The sequence below is a fragment of the Leptopilina boulardi genome, unplaced genomic scaffold, assembly GCF_019393585.1.
Source record: "Leptopilina boulardi isolate dan_hultmark-lab unplaced genomic scaffold, ZJU_Lbou_2.1 LbouV2_40, whole genome shotgun sequence".
Lineage (NCBI taxonomy): Eukaryota > Metazoa > Arthropoda > Insecta > Hymenoptera > Figitidae > Leptopilina > Leptopilina boulardi.
This window is the reverse complement of record NW_026137974.1, coordinates 1,491,735-1,510,818: the sequence shown is the minus strand read 5'-3', so window position 1 is coordinate 1,510,818 and position 19,084 is coordinate 1,491,735. Positions and strand designations below refer to the sequence as shown.

The 19,084-nt window shown below is 24.7% G+C and overlaps 1 protein-coding gene and 2 long non-coding RNA genes across 6 annotated transcripts; all 3 read right to left on the bottom strand.

Moving 5' to 3' along the window:
• Positions 1-342: 342 nt before the first annotated feature.
• On the bottom strand, positions 343-7,875 carry LOC127289188 (neutral and basic amino acid transport protein rBAT). Its single transcript, XM_051316986.1, has 9 exons — positions 7,402-7,875; positions 5,078-5,456; positions 3,906-4,147; positions 3,554-3,679; positions 3,220-3,440; positions 2,721-2,913; positions 2,321-2,550; positions 1,413-1,562; positions 343-771 (listed from the first exon to the last, which is right to left on the bottom strand). Exons 1-9 carry the CDS (start codon positions 7,711-7,713, stop codon positions 684-686), a joined length of 1,941 nt encoding a protein of 646 aa, XP_051172943.1. The 5' UTR covers positions 7,714-7,875; the 3' UTR covers positions 343-683.
• Positions 7,876-8,949: 1,074 nt separating this feature from the next.
• Positions 8,950-10,659, bottom strand: LOC127289181 (uncharacterized). 3 transcript variants are annotated; one of them, XR_007844136.1, is made up of 4 exons: positions 10,629-10,659; positions 10,000-10,373; positions 9,256-9,432; positions 8,950-9,124 (listed from the first exon to the last, which is right to left on the bottom strand). It is a non-coding gene; the product is annotated as an uncharacterized LOC127289181 (long non-coding RNA). The 3 variants fall into 3 exon arrangements; XR_007844135.1 differs by lacking the exon at positions 10,629-10,659 and adding an exon at positions 10,590-10,604; XR_007844134.1 differs by lacking the exon at positions 10,629-10,659 and having other exon boundaries at positions 8,952-9,124; positions 10,000-10,606.
• Positions 10,660-13,432: 2,773 nt separating this feature from the next.
• LOC127289206 (uncharacterized) lies at positions 13,433-18,910 on the bottom strand. Of its 2 annotated transcripts, XR_007844140.1 has the most exons (10): positions 18,629-18,910; positions 18,297-18,462; positions 17,915-18,130; positions 17,467-17,748; positions 16,918-17,134; positions 16,304-16,419; positions 15,591-15,806; positions 14,479-14,594; positions 13,815-13,980; positions 13,433-13,648 (listed from the first exon to the last, which is right to left on the bottom strand). It is a non-coding gene; the product is annotated as an uncharacterized LOC127289206 (long non-coding RNA). The 2 variants fall into 2 exon arrangements; XR_007844141.1 differs by lacking the exon at positions 17,467-17,748 and having other exon boundaries at positions 17,799-18,130.
• Between the last annotated feature and the right edge of the window lie 174 nt (positions 18,911-19,084).

Genomic DNA, 19,084 nt, shown 5'->3' with positions numbered 1-19,084 from the left:
AAAAAATATTGCAATTCTAATTTTTTGATTCATTTTTTAGATTTTTTTTTGTAAAATAGAAACAAAAGAAATATTATTAATTAAAAACTATTTAAATTCTAATTTTTCGAATTATTTTTCAGATTTCTCTACTGTGTGAAATAAAAACGAAAGATATATTATTAATTCATTAAAAACTATTTCAATTCTAGTTTTTCGAATTATTTTTCAGATTTCTCTGCTGTGTGAAATAAAAACGAAAGATATATTATTAATTAATTAAAAATTATTTCAATTCTAATTTTTCGATTTCTTTTTTTTTCAGGAAATTTTTTTTTGGAGAGAAATAAAAACGAAAGAAACTAATTTATAATGCCCTTTAATACATTTTTTTTTCTTTTTCTCAACATTGTATAACGAGAAGACGAGATTAATAAATTTACAATTTATTCACATAGGTTTTTAAAAAATGTGAATAAAAAAAAAAAAAGAAGATTCACAGATATAATATCAAAATATGATCATTAAGTAAAAAAGATAAATGCAATAAATAGGTTTTTATGCGTTTTTTTAAAACACGATTAATTCTAAAAATTTTTTTATTTGGTTTGATGAGTTTTCGTTTTTATTGTCTCTTGGTTGTTTTTTTTTATCCTGTCTTTTTTTTTTTGTGTGTGTGTATGTGTTTGTGTTTTTTTTCAGACTTAAGCCGTTGCTTCTGGAGAAACAAAACTGACGACTATTGTGCTCTTCGGAGCCATTGGAACTGCATTTGCGTTCAATTTTGTGATTCTGCAAAGAAAAAATGAAAGAGAAAAATTATTTATTTTGCCATATAGAATAATAATTTTCTCAAAAAGAATTTTTTCATAAAAAATTTACTTTAGTTTCTAATTCTAATTTTGATTATTAGAAAATAATTTCTAATTTTATTAGAAACTATTTTCTAATTTTATTAGAAACTATTTTCTAATTTTATTAGAAATTATTTTCTAATAATTTTTATTTTATTATAATATTATTATTATTATTATTACATTATTTTATTATTATTTTTTTAAAAATAATTTTATTAAAAAATTGTTGCCAATAGTTTTATTAGAAAATATTTTCGAATAATTTTCTTAAAAAATTGTTTTCAATCAAATTTTATTAGAAAATATTTTCTAATAATTTTTAATAGAAAAGTAATTTATATAATTAAGAGAAGAAAAACATTTTATTTTCTATTTTTAATTAAAATAATTCTTAATTTTTTCCAAACAATTTGCTTTTTAATTGGTAATTATTTTATTTTTCAAAAATTTTCTTATTTTTAATTAAAAAAGTGTTTTTCTCCTTTTCTTTTAAATATTCTTTTTTAATTTTTTACTATATAGCAAAATTATTATTATTATTATTATTATTATTAAAAAAGGAAAAATAATATTTACGTTGTGTCTATTCCGCCTTCCGCGGAATTTGGACTCCTGACAATCACTTTGACTTCATTTCCAATATCGGAAATGGACGTGAAATCAACTAATCTCATTTTATTTTCACTATTGTAAGCCACTAAATAACCGGGACTTCCGCTCTTTAGCCTGAAATAATAAATAAGTAGATAAATAAAAAAAAAAGCGAAGTTTATTTTTCAAAATTGAAAAATAAAAATTGAAATTCAATAATTTATCTTTTCTGATCGTGTTAAAATTTTTTTTAACTAAAAAAAATTTTACTTTTATTTAAAAAAAAAAATTTTATTTTCTAAATAATTATTTTAATTAATAATTAATTAATTAATTTTTTAATTTTATTTAATTATTTTGGTTTATAAATAATTATTTTTTATCTAGAAAAAATAAGTTTATATTTAAAAAATACCATTGATAATTATTTGTTATTAAACAATTTTTTTTTCTATCTCTTTTTTTCTTAAAACTATTTAATAAAAAATAAATTCTAAGCATATTTTCGGATATAACTCACCAGTGCCTGTCAGGCAATAAAGCGTGAAAGAAGATAAAAGCAATCTTTAGCTTCTGAGTTATTATAATAGAATTTAAATGCGATGGTAATTTTCTCATTAATTTTATATTCTCTCTATATATATAGTTCTTTAATACCAAATTCCTTTTGTGAAATTGATCTTAATTTTCTTTATATTAGAGGCGTTCAATTTACAAATAATTAAAGGTTTTTCTTTTAAAAAATGCTAAGTATGAATAATTAATATGTAAAAAATACTATTTTATAGAAAATTTAAAGCTGATTAAGAATTAATAGAAAATTATTTTTTAAGTGATAATTTTCGTTTTTAAATGACTGAAAAATAAAAGTAGAATAAAAATTAGAAACATACCTCGTGTAAGCGAAAACTTCGGTATTATTAATAACGTAAGTTTTCGTTTCACCATATTTAAAACCTTCTGTTTCACGTTTTTTCGACACCTCATCGAATTGTTCTCGAATTGAAATTACATCCTTGTATTTGAAAATTGGCGTTCCTGGCAAAAGTAATACCATTAATGTTAAACTCTCAGCAACTGGTTCTTTAACGCGCGATCTTAATGGCTGAAGTTTTCCATTAATCTGCAAAGAGAAATCAAAAAAAAAATAAATAAATTTATACACAATTTTTAGCAATATAAATAAATTATTAATTTATACAAAACAATATCGAAAAATATTTATTAATAATTATAATAATTATTTTTTGAAATAAGGAAAAAATAAAATTTTTGAGAACATTTTTAACTTACATCCCATGCTGGCCATTCGGACATTTGAAGAATTTTCGAAATATTTGAATGCAATGTTGTTGCTGAAAGATCAATATTTGCTGTTGTTAAAAATTGTGAACTTTGTGGCAAATCAATCAGCACACCGCTTGTTACATGATCATTGAATACTTGCAAAACATCTGGACTTATGTCATCACGCAATGTAAACAGACTGCAAAATAAATTACAATATTCATATTATTACAGTTTTTTTTTTTTTTTTGAAATTATGCAATTTTTATTATTTTAATTTAATAAACTAATAAAAATTGTGTAAGTAAAAAACTATTAAAAAATTCAAATAATAATAAATATTTATATAATTGGGTTTTTAACTTTAAACTAAGAAAAAAAGTAGTTTTTAATTTATTACGAATAGAAAAGAAAATTAATTAAAAAATTGCAATTTAAATTAGTACTTTAAACATAATAATTTAAAAAAAATTAATTGAAATATTGTGTTTTTTTTTGCAATTACCCCTCTCCGTTTGTCATATTGAGAACAATATTACGCCATTTACGTAAAATTATTCCATTTTCAATACGTTCTCTTGTTTTTATATGATTTATTGAATCATAAGTGCCAAGAATGCCTTTTGGACCTTCTTCATCTAATAGATTTGGATCTTCAGTTAAAAATTGTGTATTACCAAGTCTAAATCCACTAAAGCCCAATTCTAACCAATATTTGAGAATTTCCTGCAAAATTTCAAAATCTAAATTATTATCACCTTCATATTTAATTAAACAGAATAATAATTCTTTTAAATAAATTAATAAATAATAGTAATAATAATAATAATAATTTATACCTCAAATTCTTTAACAACAGCAGAATTATGAAAATTGAGATCAGGTTGATTTCTACCAAATTGATGAAGATAATACTGTTTCCTTTCTTCATTCCACTCCCACGCAGAATCGCCATAGATACTTAACTGCAAAAAGCAATAATTTTAGAAATAAAAAAATAAATTACAAATTTAAAATAGAAAATAAAATATTAAAAAAAAAATCAAAAGCAATTAATTGAAAGTAAATTTTAATTATAATACAAATAATTAAAAAGAGAAAATATACGTCAAAATAAGTATATTAAAAAATATATATATATATATATATATATATATATATATATATATATATTTGAGAAAAAAAATGTACCCAATTATTTGGAGGACTTCGAACGCCATTTTCATTTTTAGGACTTGCCCAAATATAATAATCGCTGTAATTTCCATTTCTTGCAATTGATTCCTTGAACCACTTGTGCTCCACAGACGAATGATTTGGATCAAGTTCAAGAATAACATGTTTTCCTTTTGATTCCGCGGCTTCAATGAACAATTTTAATTCATCAATTGTTCCTAATTTACTTCTTATGCCACGGAAATTTGTCGTTTGACCTGCAAAAAAAATTGAAATTTTTCATTTTTTATTAATAAATTATAATGTAATTATAATAATAATTATTATGAATTTATAATTTTAAAAAATTTTTCTTTTTTAATTTTTATTTTTATATTAATTATTTTATTGGAATTTAAATATTACAAAAAAAATATGATACGAAACTAATTAATTACATTAATTTAATAATAATAATAATAATTATATGAATTTATAATTTTAAAAAATTTTTCTTTTTTAATTTTATTTTCATATTAATTATTTTATTGGAATTTAAATATTACAAAAAAAATATGATACGAAACTAATTAATTACATTAATTAAATAATAATTTACAACAACAACAACAACAACAACAATAATAATAATAATAATAATAATAATTATAAATTATAAAAATAATTCAATAAAAAAAAAATTTTGTTGAAAAAAAAAACAATTTTTATATATTCTGTAATTTACAAATTTTTTTTGTATATTTATTAAGTGAATTTAAAAATATGTGTGAGAGATTAAAAAAAAATTGAAAACTCATTAAGATAAAAGTTCTCTTTCTTTAAATATTTAAAAAAAAAAAATTCATAGGTAAAAGATTAGAAATAAAATAAAGTTTAATTTTTAAAAAATTGGGAAAAAATAATAAACAAAATTTTTTATAAGTAACCAAAAATTATCGAAATAATTTAGAATAAAAATAGTCAAATTTTTACAAAATAACTAAAATAAAATAAAAAAATAATTAAAAATTAATAATTTCTAAAAAAAAAATTCAAATTTTAACTCAATATTTAATTAATAATTAATAATTAATTATCGTTAATTACTCTTTAAATTAATTTAAAAAAATGGCAAAAAATGAATTTAATAAAAAACTCAAAAAAATAATAGAAATTTTTGTAAAGAAAAAAAAAAAAATTTTTTTTACCATCTTCATCTGTCTCAAGAATTGAGCCAAGTGAAATTGTTTTGAGATTAAGATTCTCCAATGGATAAATTAGTCCCTGCATATCCTTTAATTTATGCGTTGTTGTATCAAAATCATCAATATGAATAATTGGACTCTCTTGCCACCATTTTAATGGTTCTGGTGAATTACATTTTGGTGCAATAACAATAATTGCAACTGCACCGGCCAACATTGCCGCCCACAATACCCAAAATGCAATAAATAAAAACCAACGCAATCGAATCCAAAATGGATCATTTGCAAATTTCATCAATTCCTCTTTACCCATTCCCGATAATACTTCTTTAACTGTGCCAAGATCAATTTTTGCATCTCCATTCTCCGAGATGTATTTCACCTGAAAATAAAAAAAAAATTTTATTTTACTAAAATTATTAATTTCTTTTATTTATTATAATTATTATTATAATTTTTTTATTTATTATTTATTATCATTTTTTTTATTTGTTATTTATTATCATTTTTTATTTATTACTAGGTATTATATATTTTTTTAATTCAGAAAAAATTAATTTAATTAAATAATTAGATATTATTAATTTATTATTCGGTAATTTTAATTTATTGAAATATTTAAATAAAATTTAAAAAAATTTTTTTTTTTTTGTTTCTTTAAACAAATTATACAGATTTTTTTAAATTATTCATTTTCTTAAAGGCCAGAAAGAAAATTGTAGTTTTCAATTTTTTTTTTAACACCGAAGGCTTCATTTATATGATTTGAAGGCTGAAAGATAAATAATATAATCTAGCCGGCATTCAAACTAGTCAGTTATAAATTAATCACGTCTCAAGAGTTAATATTTAATCAGCGCTGGGAATAAAGACCAACATACGAATAGAATTTTTCTTTTTTTTTTGTAGGGTCTAAATTTTAACGCCATAAGATTTTTAATTTAAAAAAAAAAATTCCAAAAAAAACACCTGAATTTTAATTATGAAAATGCGCTGTTAAAATCAAAAGAACCGAATAAATTTATTTATTTAATTTATTAATTTTAAATTATAAATAATAATAATAATTATAATATTATTATAAATACCTAATAATAATAATAATAATAATAATAATAATAATAATAATTATATAATCATATAATAATAATAATAATAATAATTTAATAATAATAGATTAATTATTAAATATTTATAATTATAAATTTTTTTTAATATCGTTATTGAAGATATTTATTTATTAATATTATTATTTTATTATTGTATTATTATTATTATTGTTTTTAAATAATTTATTAAATTAAAAAAATATATTTTCTTCAATTAAGTAAAATATTTTATTAATTCTAAATTATCGGTAATATTAAAAAAAATAATTATTTTCTTGCTTCAGAAAAAATCGAACGTAATTTTGAGGTTATGTTTATATTTCAATAATGAAAATCGTATGTTTTAAAAAAAAATAATTTCGAAATTTTTTTCAACCCAAAAATATAAACAATTTTTAATATAAATATTTTTTGTGGCAAATTTGTTTAATCAACAAGTGTTTAAATAAATAAAGAAAATTAATTTTCGTTTTTTTTATACATAAAAACAATTTTTATTATTTCGAAAACATAAAATGAAAAAAAAATATACAATTTCATTTATTGCGAACAGAAACATAAAAATTGCAAATCTATGGAACTAGGAGATTATTCAAGGTTCCCTTATCCCCCCACTCGGTTGAAAAAAAAAATCAATAAAGCAAACAATTCTTACACAGCCCTTTGTTGACCCTTAGAAAAAAAAAGAAATTCAATCCCTAAAAATCCGTTAAAAATTCTTTTATTTCTAAATTATTATTTTTTTAATTTTTTAAATAAGAAATAAAAAAAATTCTCAACATCAAAGATATAATTAGGAAGAAGAGAAGATAAAGAAAATAAGAGAAAATTGAGGTTAGTTTTAAGATGATGCAATATAATTGAAGATTTACTCTTCCTCTCTTATTATTATAATTGAACTATCAATCAATCAATCAATAAAAAATAAACATCGAAGGAAAATAAAAACGATTAACTGTTTCTTTTTTTTTTTTTTTATTATTATTATTTCGCACGCAGACTCATCTCAATAATTAAATTAAAGTTCACAGTTCATGGGAGATAAATACATATATATATATATAGAAAATAAAACACAAAAATAAATTTTTCCCTATAGACCGAAATTTATTTTTAGGAGGTATAAAAAAAAAGAGAGGTTATGTTTAACAATTTATCGATAAAAATTCAGAGGAAAAAATTGAGAAAAATAATTAAAAAATTGAAATATATAAATACCTCGATATTATCCTTTTTCGGTGATAATTTAACATTATCCTGAAGCATTCGTTCTTTAGCTTCATCTTCAATTTCGGGTTCGGTACCGTTTTGTTTGACCATTGTGTCAATGTCCGGGATTTGATCTTCAGTTTCCCTCTCGTCTTTTGCCTGCTGCTGTTGTTGCTCCTCCTCCTGCTGTTGTTGTTGTTGTTGTTGCCAGTTTGTATCTTCCTCAGGCAACTTCTTGTACGTGGCCTGCACAACTGACTGTTCGTTATTGGTGCCATTCACCTTGTTGCCATCCTCAAGCTGTCTCCCACTCTTATCCATTTTGTGTCGAGTTATAATAATGCCTTCAAGGGCGTTATTCTTACGTAATGACCGAAACTAGTTATTTCACTATATATGATATTTCCCCACCTTTTAAAGAAATTCAAAAACAAGCAAGCACCGCGCGAATGATCGGACATACACACACGCTTTGCACTAAATAATCGATCCGTGCGAGACTTGCGAGAGCAGAAAAAGAAAAATGGCTTCTTTAATCGAGGAGCGATAAATATTGTCTGAGAATTTTATTTTAAAAACGTGTAAATATTTACATTTGTTATGCAAATCATGTGACTAGTTCTCTTTTGTTTGTTTAAAAAATTTCACACTTTATTTTGAGGTTAGATTCGTTACAAAGAATTTTTTTTTTAATTTCTATTTTTCATGTTAGAAAATAAATATTTGAATTAATTAATTTATTAATAAATATTAATAATAATAATTGGTAAATTTATTAATAATAATAATTGGTAAATTATTATTAGTAAATTGAAAATATTGTTTAAAATTTCCCGCGATGTGTAAAATGGATACGCGCATGCGTTGAGTTGGACTGAAGTGGTCAATAGAATAATTTCTTTCTTTACTGTACTGACAGTTTTTACTTTTGTAAAAGAAATACATTCACTGATAGTGATTACAATTTGTCTTTTAAATCTTTGTTGTAAATTGATATTTTTCTTAATTTTTGGTAAAAAAGATAACGAATCAAAAGTTGAGGACTACATTTTAGATGAATGATTGATTAGCCATGTAGCATTGTAGCATTCCAGTTCATTCCTGTTTCAGGGCTTGAAGTTGCCGGTTATTAAGGTGATTATTGTCTCAATTTTCGATAAATAGTAATTGTTTTTGGTTAAATTTGTTAAATATCGGTAAATTAAATTTGATATTATATGTTTTTGATAGAAAATTGAAGTGTATCAATTTAAAATTAATATAGTCGTCAATAAAGTCGTTCGGAAATGTGAGGTTATGTTTGTCGCGCGTCTTTTACTCCCCGAGTTCTGCGTAATTGTCATTTCCTGTGAAAATTTTTTATTTTCGTATTTCTTGGAATAAGAGTGTTTTAACGGAAATTTTTTTTCAATTAATAACTACAAATTCATTTGAAAATCATCATCATCATCCACAACGGCTGTTCATTATAAAAGGTTAGTTTTTTTATTTGTCTATTTATCAATTATTTTATTTTCTATATATAAGAATTGTGAAATTAAAAGGCCTTTTTTTGAAATATTTTGATATCAATTATTATTTTCTTATATACATGTCCAATTTTCGTGAATACATTTTTTTTTTACTTATTAGAAAATGAAATGAAAATTTTTAATTATTTAGAATTCGGTTTATTATAAAAAGGTTAGGTTAATAAAAATATATTTTCATGATAAATCAAATAATGATGATTCTGAAATTATAAAATATCGGAAAATTAATAATTAGAATCTAAAATTTATGAAGATAATTAAATAGGAAAAAAATTGAATTTTTAGCTGATTTTTTTTTTGAAATATAGGTAAAAAAAAAAATTAAATTTACCTTTACAAAATCGAAAAAATTATTCGTAACACAATGAAGGTATAATACACCAGCATAATAATATTGAAATTATTAAAACAACAACAAAAATTGACCAAAACAACCAAAATAGAACTAATCTTATTTTTATCCAAAGTGGTCCAGCCGTATAATATCTTAAATCTTCTTGTGTCAATTCTGGAAAAAATAATATTTTTTAATTACAAAATAATTTATTTTTTTTTTCACAAATTTTAATTTTTTATTTTTTTAAAATTAATTTCTTTATTTTTTTAAATTATTCATTTAAAAAAAAGTGAATAATTTTCTTTAAATTCATTTTCGTCTTATTTTTAACTTTTCTAATTTATTTTATTTACAGTTAATTACAAAATAATTTCGATAATTATAATTGAAAAAAAAAATTATAAAAATAATAAATTAAAAAAATTAAAATAAAATAAATAATAATTTAAAATTTTTTTTAAATTAAAATAAAATAAATAATAATTAAATTTTTTTTAAAAATTAAAATAAAATAAAAAATAATTAAAATTTTTTTTAAAATTAAAATAAAATAAATAATAATTAAAAATTTTTTTTTAAATTAAAATTATTAAAATTATTAATTAAAAATTAATTATAAATAAAATATAAATAAAAAAATAAATTGAAGGTTAATAAATTAAAAATATTTTGGAAAATATAAGAATAAATATTTATTATGCGGGAAAAAAATTTTTTTTTTTTATAAACTTTGCATACCTTCTTGTAAATTTTTTTCATAACTCGAATTTATCCAAAGTGAATTGAAACGAGATTTACCAAGTAGACATGATTCTTCTTTTGGTATCATTTTTCCATAACAGAAAATAATAATTTTTTTTTTTTAAATCACTTTTTTGCAATTTTTACATATAAAAAAAAATTAGTACGTGATTTGATTGAATTTTTTTTTTTTTTCCTATTGTAAGAAATAATTTTTAATAATTTTGATTATTCGAATTTTTCTCTTCGATCGAGACGTAGTAACACACATTAAACTTGATTCTTGACACGAACATATTGAAAAAGATAAAAGTTCTAGTTCGAAATGAAAATAATCATTGTTTTCTCTTCCTACAGTCTCTCTCTCTTATCTAAAAGACGTTTATAATATATATATATATATATTCCAAAAAAAGGACGTTTTACTTCTTTTTTTTTTTATATAATAAAATTTATTCACAATTTAATTATTAATTATCGATTAATTAATTTTTAATTTTTGAAAAATATAATAAATTTTTATTCTTTAATTAAATTGGAAGGGAAAAATTTGGTTTTTTTTTTTTAATATAATTTTTTGTTTTAACTTGAAATTTTTTTTTTTTTTGAAAATTTCTGATTCTGACAGTTGATGATTGAGATATGAAACGAACTGTGGTCGATGATCGAGAGACCCGAGAATAGTATAAAATATTAATTTAATGCAAATACAACAAGTGTTAATTGTCTGCATTTTTTTTTTAATGTTTCTAAGAAGTCTTTTTTTATTTTTTAATCGCGTGATTAATGTAGATATGCAGCCAACGTTTTTTTTTTTTTTTTAAATTAAAATTCAATGCTCTTGCAAATTTTGTTTAATATATTCAATCAAATTATATTTATTTTTTTAAGTAATTCTTTTTATTAATTTATTAATTTATATATAAATTTATATTTATTAATTTATATTTATATAAATCCAATGTTAAATTGATAATAATTAAATAATGAAATAAATAAAAAAAATTAAAAGAAAAGAAATAAGATAGAATAAAATTTTCAATTTTACAAAAAAAACTGTTTGTTTGATCAACCAAACATTTTTGTTGACCTAACAAAAAAAATTTGGTTGAGCTAACCAAACATTTTTGTTATGCCAACAAAAAACACTCAACCAAATTTTTTAGTTGATTAAATACCAACAAAATTCTTTTGTTGGCCCAACCAAATTTTGGTTGCTCTGACTAAACATTTTTCTCAGTGTGAAAATTTTATTTTTTCTTCTTTTATTTAAGAGTTCCGTACACCTTCGGTGTACCGACGGAACTCTTGCGTCCATCCCAGCTTTGTGTCCCCCCCCCCAGGAAAAATATAGAGAGAACGATTGGATTTGATGGCTATGAGCTAGAAAGGAAAGAAATCGGTTTTTTTCGAAAAAATTGCAAAAAATGACCCTGTCCCCCCCCTTAACTTCTACATTTTTGTATATGAAGAACTGCAATTTAGTACACATACGTATTTTCACGTGTACATTACAGGAAAAATATAGAAAGACTGATAAAATTTAATGCCTACAAGCTAGAAAGGAAAAAAATTGGTTTTTAAATATTTAAATATTTTTTTCGTAAATCTGACAAAATAAAATTAACTTTGATGATTACGACTTGTTGCCTTTAAAACGGTTGCATATGACACGGCGGACATCAAAATCTGTATATAAAAAAAAAAAAAAATTATGAGAACTTATATTTATTATTTTTTTTTAATTCAACTCAATTCTTAAAAATAGTATAATAAAAAAAAATATTAATATAAAAATTTTACTTGAAAAAAAAATTTATTTGATTCAAATATTCGATTACTTTGATTATTATTAAATAAATATTTACTTGAACCAAATAATTTTTATTTGACTCAATTAAATAGTATTTGTTTCAAATACAGAAATTATTGGTCCAAATACAATTTATTTAATTCAAATAAAAATTATTTGTTTCAAGTAAATATCATTTATTTGATAAAATATTGAAGTAACCGATTATTTAAATGAAATAAATTTTTTTCTGGGTGTATATATATATATAAATTACATTTTTAAATGTATCATGTGATAAGGGAAAAAATATTCCTGCCGTGAATTTCATTGGCCTTTGCGATCGAATGATAATCAACATGAATGAACGAATTAATTTTGGATTGCAATCGTACCAATTTTTATCATAAACTGCATAACCTATTTTCCAAAAAAATTTAATTTTTCTTAGGCAGACTATTTTATTGCAATTTCTTGCACAAAATACACCTAGAAGTGTAGAAAAAAATTGACAGCCCGATCCGAGTAAAGGAACACCAATTTTATGACCATTAAAGCGATTTTCGTCAAAAAAAATTTTTCAAAAAAATTTAATTTATCTTAGGCAGACTATTTTATTGCAATTTCTTGCACAAAATACACCTAAAAGTGTAGAAAAAAATCTACAGCCAAATCCGAGTAGAGGAAGACACCTATTACCACCAAAAAGTCATCCAACCCATAAATCCAAAAAAATAAAAAAGTTCCCAAAAAAATTCTATTTTTCTTAGGCGGACTATTTTATTGTAATTTCTTGCACAAAATACACCTAAAAGTGTAGAAAAAAATCGACAGCCAAATCCGAGTAGAGGAAGACACCTATTACTACCAAAAAGTCATCCAACCCATAAATACAAAAAAATAAAAAAGTTCCCAAAAAAATTCAATTTTACTTAGGCGGATTATTTTATTGCAATTTCTTGCACAAAATACACCTAAAAGTGTAGAAAAAAATCGACAGCCAAATCCGAGTAGAGGAAGACACCTATTACCACCAAAAAGACATCCAACCCATAAATCCAAAAAAATAAAAAAGTTCCCAAAAAAATTCAATTTTTCTTAGGCGGACTATTTTATTGCAATTTCTTGCACAAAATACACCTAAAAGTGTAGAAAAAAATCTACAGCCAAATCCGAGTAGAGGAAGACACCTATTACCACCAAAAAGTCATCCAACCCATAAATCCAAAAAAATAAAAAAGTTCCCAAAAAAATTCAATTTTACTTAGGCGGATTATTTTATTGCAATTTCTTGCACAAAATACACCTAAAAGTGTAGAAAAAAATCTACAGCCAAATCCGAGTAGAGGAAGACACCTATTACCACCAAATAGTCATCCAACCCATAAATCCAAAAAAATAAAAAAGTTCCCAAAAAAATTCTATTTTTCTTAGGCGGACTATTTTATTGCAATTTCTTGCACAAAATACACCTAAAAGTGTAGAAAAAAATCGACAGCCAAATCCGAGTAGAGGAAGACACCTATTACTACCAAAAAGTCATCCAACCCATAAATACAAAAAAATAAAAAAGTTCCCAAAAAAATTCAATTTTACTTAGGCGGATTATTTTATTGCAATTTCTTGCACAAAATACACCTAAAAGTGTAGAAAAAAATCGACAGCCAAATCCGAGTAGAGGAAGACACCTATTACCACCAAAAAGTCATCCAACCCATAAATCCAAAAAAATAAAAAAGTTCCCAAAAAAATTCAATTTTTCTTAGGCGGACTATTTTATTGCAATTTCTTGCACAAAATACACCTAAAAGTGTAGAAAAAAATCGACAGCCAAATCCGAGTAGAGGAAGACACCTATTACTACCAAAAAGTCATCCAACCCATAATTACAAAAAAATAAAAAAGTTCCCAAAAAAATTCAATTTTACTTAGGCGGATTATTTTATTGCAATTTCTTGCACAAAATACACCTAAAAGTGTAGAAAAAAATCGACAGCCAAATCCGAGTAGAGGAAGACACCTATTACCACCAAAAAGTCATCCAACCCATAAATCCAAAAAAATAAAAAAGTTCCCAAAAAAATTCAATTTTTCTTAGGCGGACTATTTTATTGCAATTTCTTGCACAAAATACACCTAAAAGTGTAGAAAAAAATCGACAGCCAAATCCGAGTAGAGGAAGACACCTATTACCACCAAAAAGTCATCCAACCCATAAATCCAAAAAAATAAAAAAGTTCCCAAAAAAATTCAATTTTTCTTAGGCGGACTATTTTATTGTAATTTCTTGCACAAAATACACCTAAAAGTGTAGAAAAAAATCGACAGCCAAATCCGAGTAGAGGAAGACACCTATTACTACCAAAAACTCATCCAACCCATAAATACAAAAAAATAAAAAAGTTCCCAAAAAAATTCAATTTTACTTAGGCGGATTATTTTATTGCAATTTCTTGCACAAAATACACCTAAAAGTGTAGAAAAAAATCGACAGCCAAATCCGAGTAGAGGAAGACACCTATTACCACCAAAAAGTCATCCAACCCATAAATCCAAAAAAATAAAAAAGTTCCCAAAAAAATTCAATTTTACTTAGGCGGATTATTTTATTGCAATTTCTTGCACAAAATACACCTAAAAGTGTAGAAAAAAATCGACAGCCAAATCCGAGTAGAGGAAGACACCTATTACCACCAAAAAGACATCCAACCCATAAATCCAAAAAAATAAAAAAGTTCCCAAAAAAATTCAATTTTTCTTAGGCGGACTATTTTATTGCAATTTCTTGCACAAAATACACCTAAAAGTGTAGAAAAAAATCTACAGCCAAATCCGAGTACAGGAAGACACCTATTACCACCAAAAAGTCATCCAACCCATAAATCCAAAAAAATAAAAAAGTTCCCAAAAAAATTCTATTCTTCTTAGGCGGACTATTTTATTGCAATTTCTTGCACAAAATACACCTAAAAGTGTAGAAAAAAATCGACAGCCAAATACGAGTAGAGGAAGACACCTATTACCACCAAAAAGTCATCCAACTCATAAATCCAAAAAAATAAAAAAGTTCCCAAAAAAATTCAATTTTTCTTAGGCGGATTATTTTATTGCAATTTCTTGCACAAAATACACCTAAAAGTGTAGAAAAAAATCGACAGCCAAATCCGAGTAGAGGAAGACACCTATTACCACCAAAAAGACATCCAACCCATAAATCCAAAAAAATAAAAAAGTTCCCAAAAAAATTCAATTTTTCTTAGGCGGACTATTTTATTGCAATTTCTTGCACAAAATACACCTAAAAGTGTAGAAAAAAATCTACAGCCAAATCCGAGTAGAGGAAGACACCTATTACCACCAAAAAGTCATCCAACCCATAAATCCAAAAAAATAAAAAAGTTCCCAAAAAAATTCAATTTTACTTAGGCGGATTATTTTATTGCAATTTCTTGCACAAAATACACCTAAAAGTGTAGAAAAAAATCTACAGCCAAATCCGAGTAGAGGAAGACACCTATTACCACCAAATAGTCATCCAACCCATAAATCCAAAAAAATAAAAAAGTTCCCAAAAAAATTCTATTTTTCTTAGGCGGACTATTTTATTGCAATTTCTTGCACAAAATACACCTAAAAGTGTAGAAAAAAATCGACAGCCAAATCCGAGTAGAGGAAGACACCTATTACTACCAAAAAGTCATCCAACCCATAAATACAAAAAAATAAAAAAGTTCCCAAAAAAATTCAATTTTACTTAGGCGGATTATTTTATTGCAATTTCTTGCACAAAATACACCTAAAAGTGTAGAAAAAAATCGACAGCCAAATCCGAGTAGAGGAAGACACCTATTACCACCAAAAAGTCATCCAACCCATAAATCCAAAAAAATAAAAAAGTTCCCAAAAAAATTCAATTTTTCTTAGGCGGACTATTTTATTGCAATTTCTTGCACAAAATACACCTAAAAGTGTAGAAAAAAATCGACAGCCAAATCCGAGTAGAGGAAGACACCTATTACTACCAAAAAGTCATCCAACCCATAATTACAAAAAAATAAAAAAGTTCCCAAAAAAATTCAATTTTACTTAGGCGGATTATTTTATTGCAATTTCTTGCACAAAATACACCTAAAAGTGTAGAAAAAAATCGACAGCCAAATCCGAGTAGAGGAAGACACCTATTACCACCAAAAAGTCATCCAACCCATAAATCCAAAAAAATAAAAAAGTTCCCAAAAAAATTCAATTTTTCTTAGGCGGACTATTTTATTGCAATTTCTTGCACAAAATACATATAAAAGTGTAGAAAAAAATCGACAGCCAAATCCGAGTAGAGGAAGACACCTATTACCACCAAAAAGACATCCAACCCATAAATCCAAAAAAATAAAAAAGTTCCAAAAAAATTCAATTTTTCTTAGGCGGACTATTTTATTGCAATTTCTTGCACAAAATACATATAAAAGTGTAGAAAAAAATCGACAGCCAAATCCGAGTAGAGGAAGACACCTATTACCACCAAAAAGTCATCCAACCCATAAATCCAAAAAAATAAAAAAGTTCCCAAAAAAATTCAATTTTTCTTAGGCGGACTATTTTATTGTAATTTCTTGCACAAAATACACCTAAAAGTGTAGAAAAAAATCTACAGCCAAATCCGAGTAGAGGAAGACACCTATTACCACCAAAAAGTCATACAACACATAAATCCAAAAAAATAAAAAAGTTCCCAAAAAAATTCTATTTTTCTTAGGCGGACTATTTTATTGCAATTTCTTGCACAAAATACACCTAAAAGTGTAGAAAAAAATCGACAGCCAAATCCGAGTAGAGGAAGACACCTATTACCACCAAAAAGTCATCCAACCCATAAATCCAAAAAAATAAAAAAGTTCCCAAAAAAATTCAATTTTTCTTAGGCGGACTATTTTATTGTAATTTCTTGCACAAAATACACCTAAAAGTGTAGAAAAAAATCGACAGCCAAATCCGAGTAGAGGAAGACACCTATTACTACCAAAAACTCATCCAACCCATAAATACAAAAAAATAAAAAAGTTCCCAAAAAAATTCAATTTTACTTAGGCGGATTATTTTATTGCAATTTCTTGCACAAAATACACCTAAAAGTGTAGAAAAAAATCGACAGCCAAATCCGAGTAGAGGAAGACACCTATTACCACCAAAAAGTCATCCAACCCATAAATCCAAAAAAATAAAAAAGTTCCCAAAAAAAATTCAATTTTACTTAGGCGGATTATTTTATTGCAATTTCTTGCACAAAATACACCTAAAAGTGTAGAAAAAAATCGACAGCCAAATCCGAGTAGAGGAAGACACCTATTACCACCAAAAAGACATCCAACCCATAAATCCAAAAAAATAAAAAAGTTCCCAAAAAAATTCAATTTTTCTTAGGCGGACTATTTTATTGCAATTTCTTGCACAAAATACACCTAAAAGTGTAGAAAAAAATCTACAGCCAAATCCGAGTACAGGAAGACACCTATTACCACCAAAAAGTCATCCAACCCATAAATCCAAAAAAATAAAAAAGTTCCCAAAAAAATTCTATTCTTCTTAGGCGGACTATTTTATTGCAATTTCTTGCACAAAATACACCTAAAAGTGTAGAAAAAAATCGACAGCCAAATACGAGTAGAGGAAGACACCTATTACCACCAAAAAGTCATCCAACTCATAAATCCAAAAAAATAAAAAAGTTCCCAAAAAAATTCAATTTTTCTTAGGCGGACTATTTTATTGCAATTTCTTGCACAAAATACACCTAAAAGTGTAGAAAAAAATCGACAGCCAAATACGAGTAGAGGAAGACACCTATTACCACCAAAAAGTCATCCAACCCATAAATCCAAAAAAATAAAAAAGTTCCCAAAAAAATTCAATTTTTCTTAGGCGGACTATTTTATTGCAATTTCTTGCACAAAATACACCTAAAAGTGTAGAAAAAAATCTACAGCCAAATCCGAGTAGAGGAAGACACCTATTACCACCAAAAAGTCATCCAACACATAAATCCAAAAAAATAAAAAAGTTCCCAAAAAAATTCTATTTTTCTTAGGCGGACTATTTTATTGCAATTTCTTGCACAAAATACACCTAAAAGTGTAGAAAAAAATCGACAGCCAAATCCGAGTAGAGGAAGACACCTATTACCACCAAAAAGTCATCCAACCCATAAATCCAAAAAAATAAAAAAGTTCCCAAAAAAATTCAATTTTTCTTAGGCGGACTATTTTATTGCAATTTCTTGCACAAAATACACCTAAAAGTGTAGAAAAAAATCGACAGCCAAATCCGAGTAGAGGAAGACACCTATTACTACCAAAAAGTCATCCAACCCATAAATACAAAAAAATAAAAAAGTTCCAAAAAAAATTCAATTTTACTTAGGCGGATTATTTTATTGCAATTTCTTGCACAAAATACACCTAAAAGTGTAGAAAAAAATCGACAGCCAAATCCGAGTAGAGGAAGACACCTATTACCACCAAAAAGTCATCCAACCCATAAATCCAAAAAAATAAAAAAGTTCCCAAAAAAATTCAATTTTTCTTAGGCGGACTATTTTATTGCAACTTCTTGCACAAAATACACCTAAAAGTGTAGAAAAAAATCGACAGCCAAATCCGAGTAGAGGAAGACACCTATTACTACCAAAAAGTCATCCAACCCATAAATACAAAAAAATAAAAAAGTTCCCAAAAAAATTCAATTTTACTTAGGCGGACTATTTTATTGTAATTTCTTGCACAAAATACACCTAAAAGTGTAGAAAAAAATCGACAGCCAAATCCGAGTAGAGGAAGACACCTATTACCACCAAAAAGTCATCCAACCCATAAATCCAAAAAAATAAAAAAGTTCCCAAAAAAATTCAATTTTTCTTAGGCGGACTATTTTATTGCAATTTCTTGCACAAAATACACCTAAAAGTGTAGAAAAAAATTGACAGCCCGATCCGAGTAGAGGAACACCAATTTTATGACCATTAAAGCGATTTTCGTCAAAAAAAATTTTTCAAAAAAATTCAATTTATCTTAGGCAGACTATTTTATTGCAATTTCTTGAACGAAATACACCTAAAAGTGTAGAAAAAAATTGACACCCCGATCCGAGTAGAGGAAGACCCCTATTACCACCAAAAACCATCCAAAATCAGAAAAAATTTCCCAAAAAAATTCAATTTTTCTTAGGCAGACGATTTTATTGCATATTCCTGCACAAAATACACCGAAAAGTGTAGATAAATATTGACACCCAGATCCG

Bases quoted from the DNA above. Each gene is read 5' to 3' on its own strand.
- LOC127289188 (XM_051316986.1), bottom strand. From the start codon at position 7,713: ATGGATAAGAGTGGGAGACAGCTTGAGGATGGCAACAAGGTGAATGGC. The intron at 3,680-3,905 runs GTACATTTTTTT...TGCTTTTTGCAG, and splicing joins GAAGTCCTCCAAATAATTGG to TTAAGTATCTATGGCGATTC. The intron at 3,441-3,553 runs GTATAAATTATT...GAAATTTTGCAG, and splicing joins CTGTTGTTAAAGAATTTGAG to GAAATTCTCAAATATTGGTT.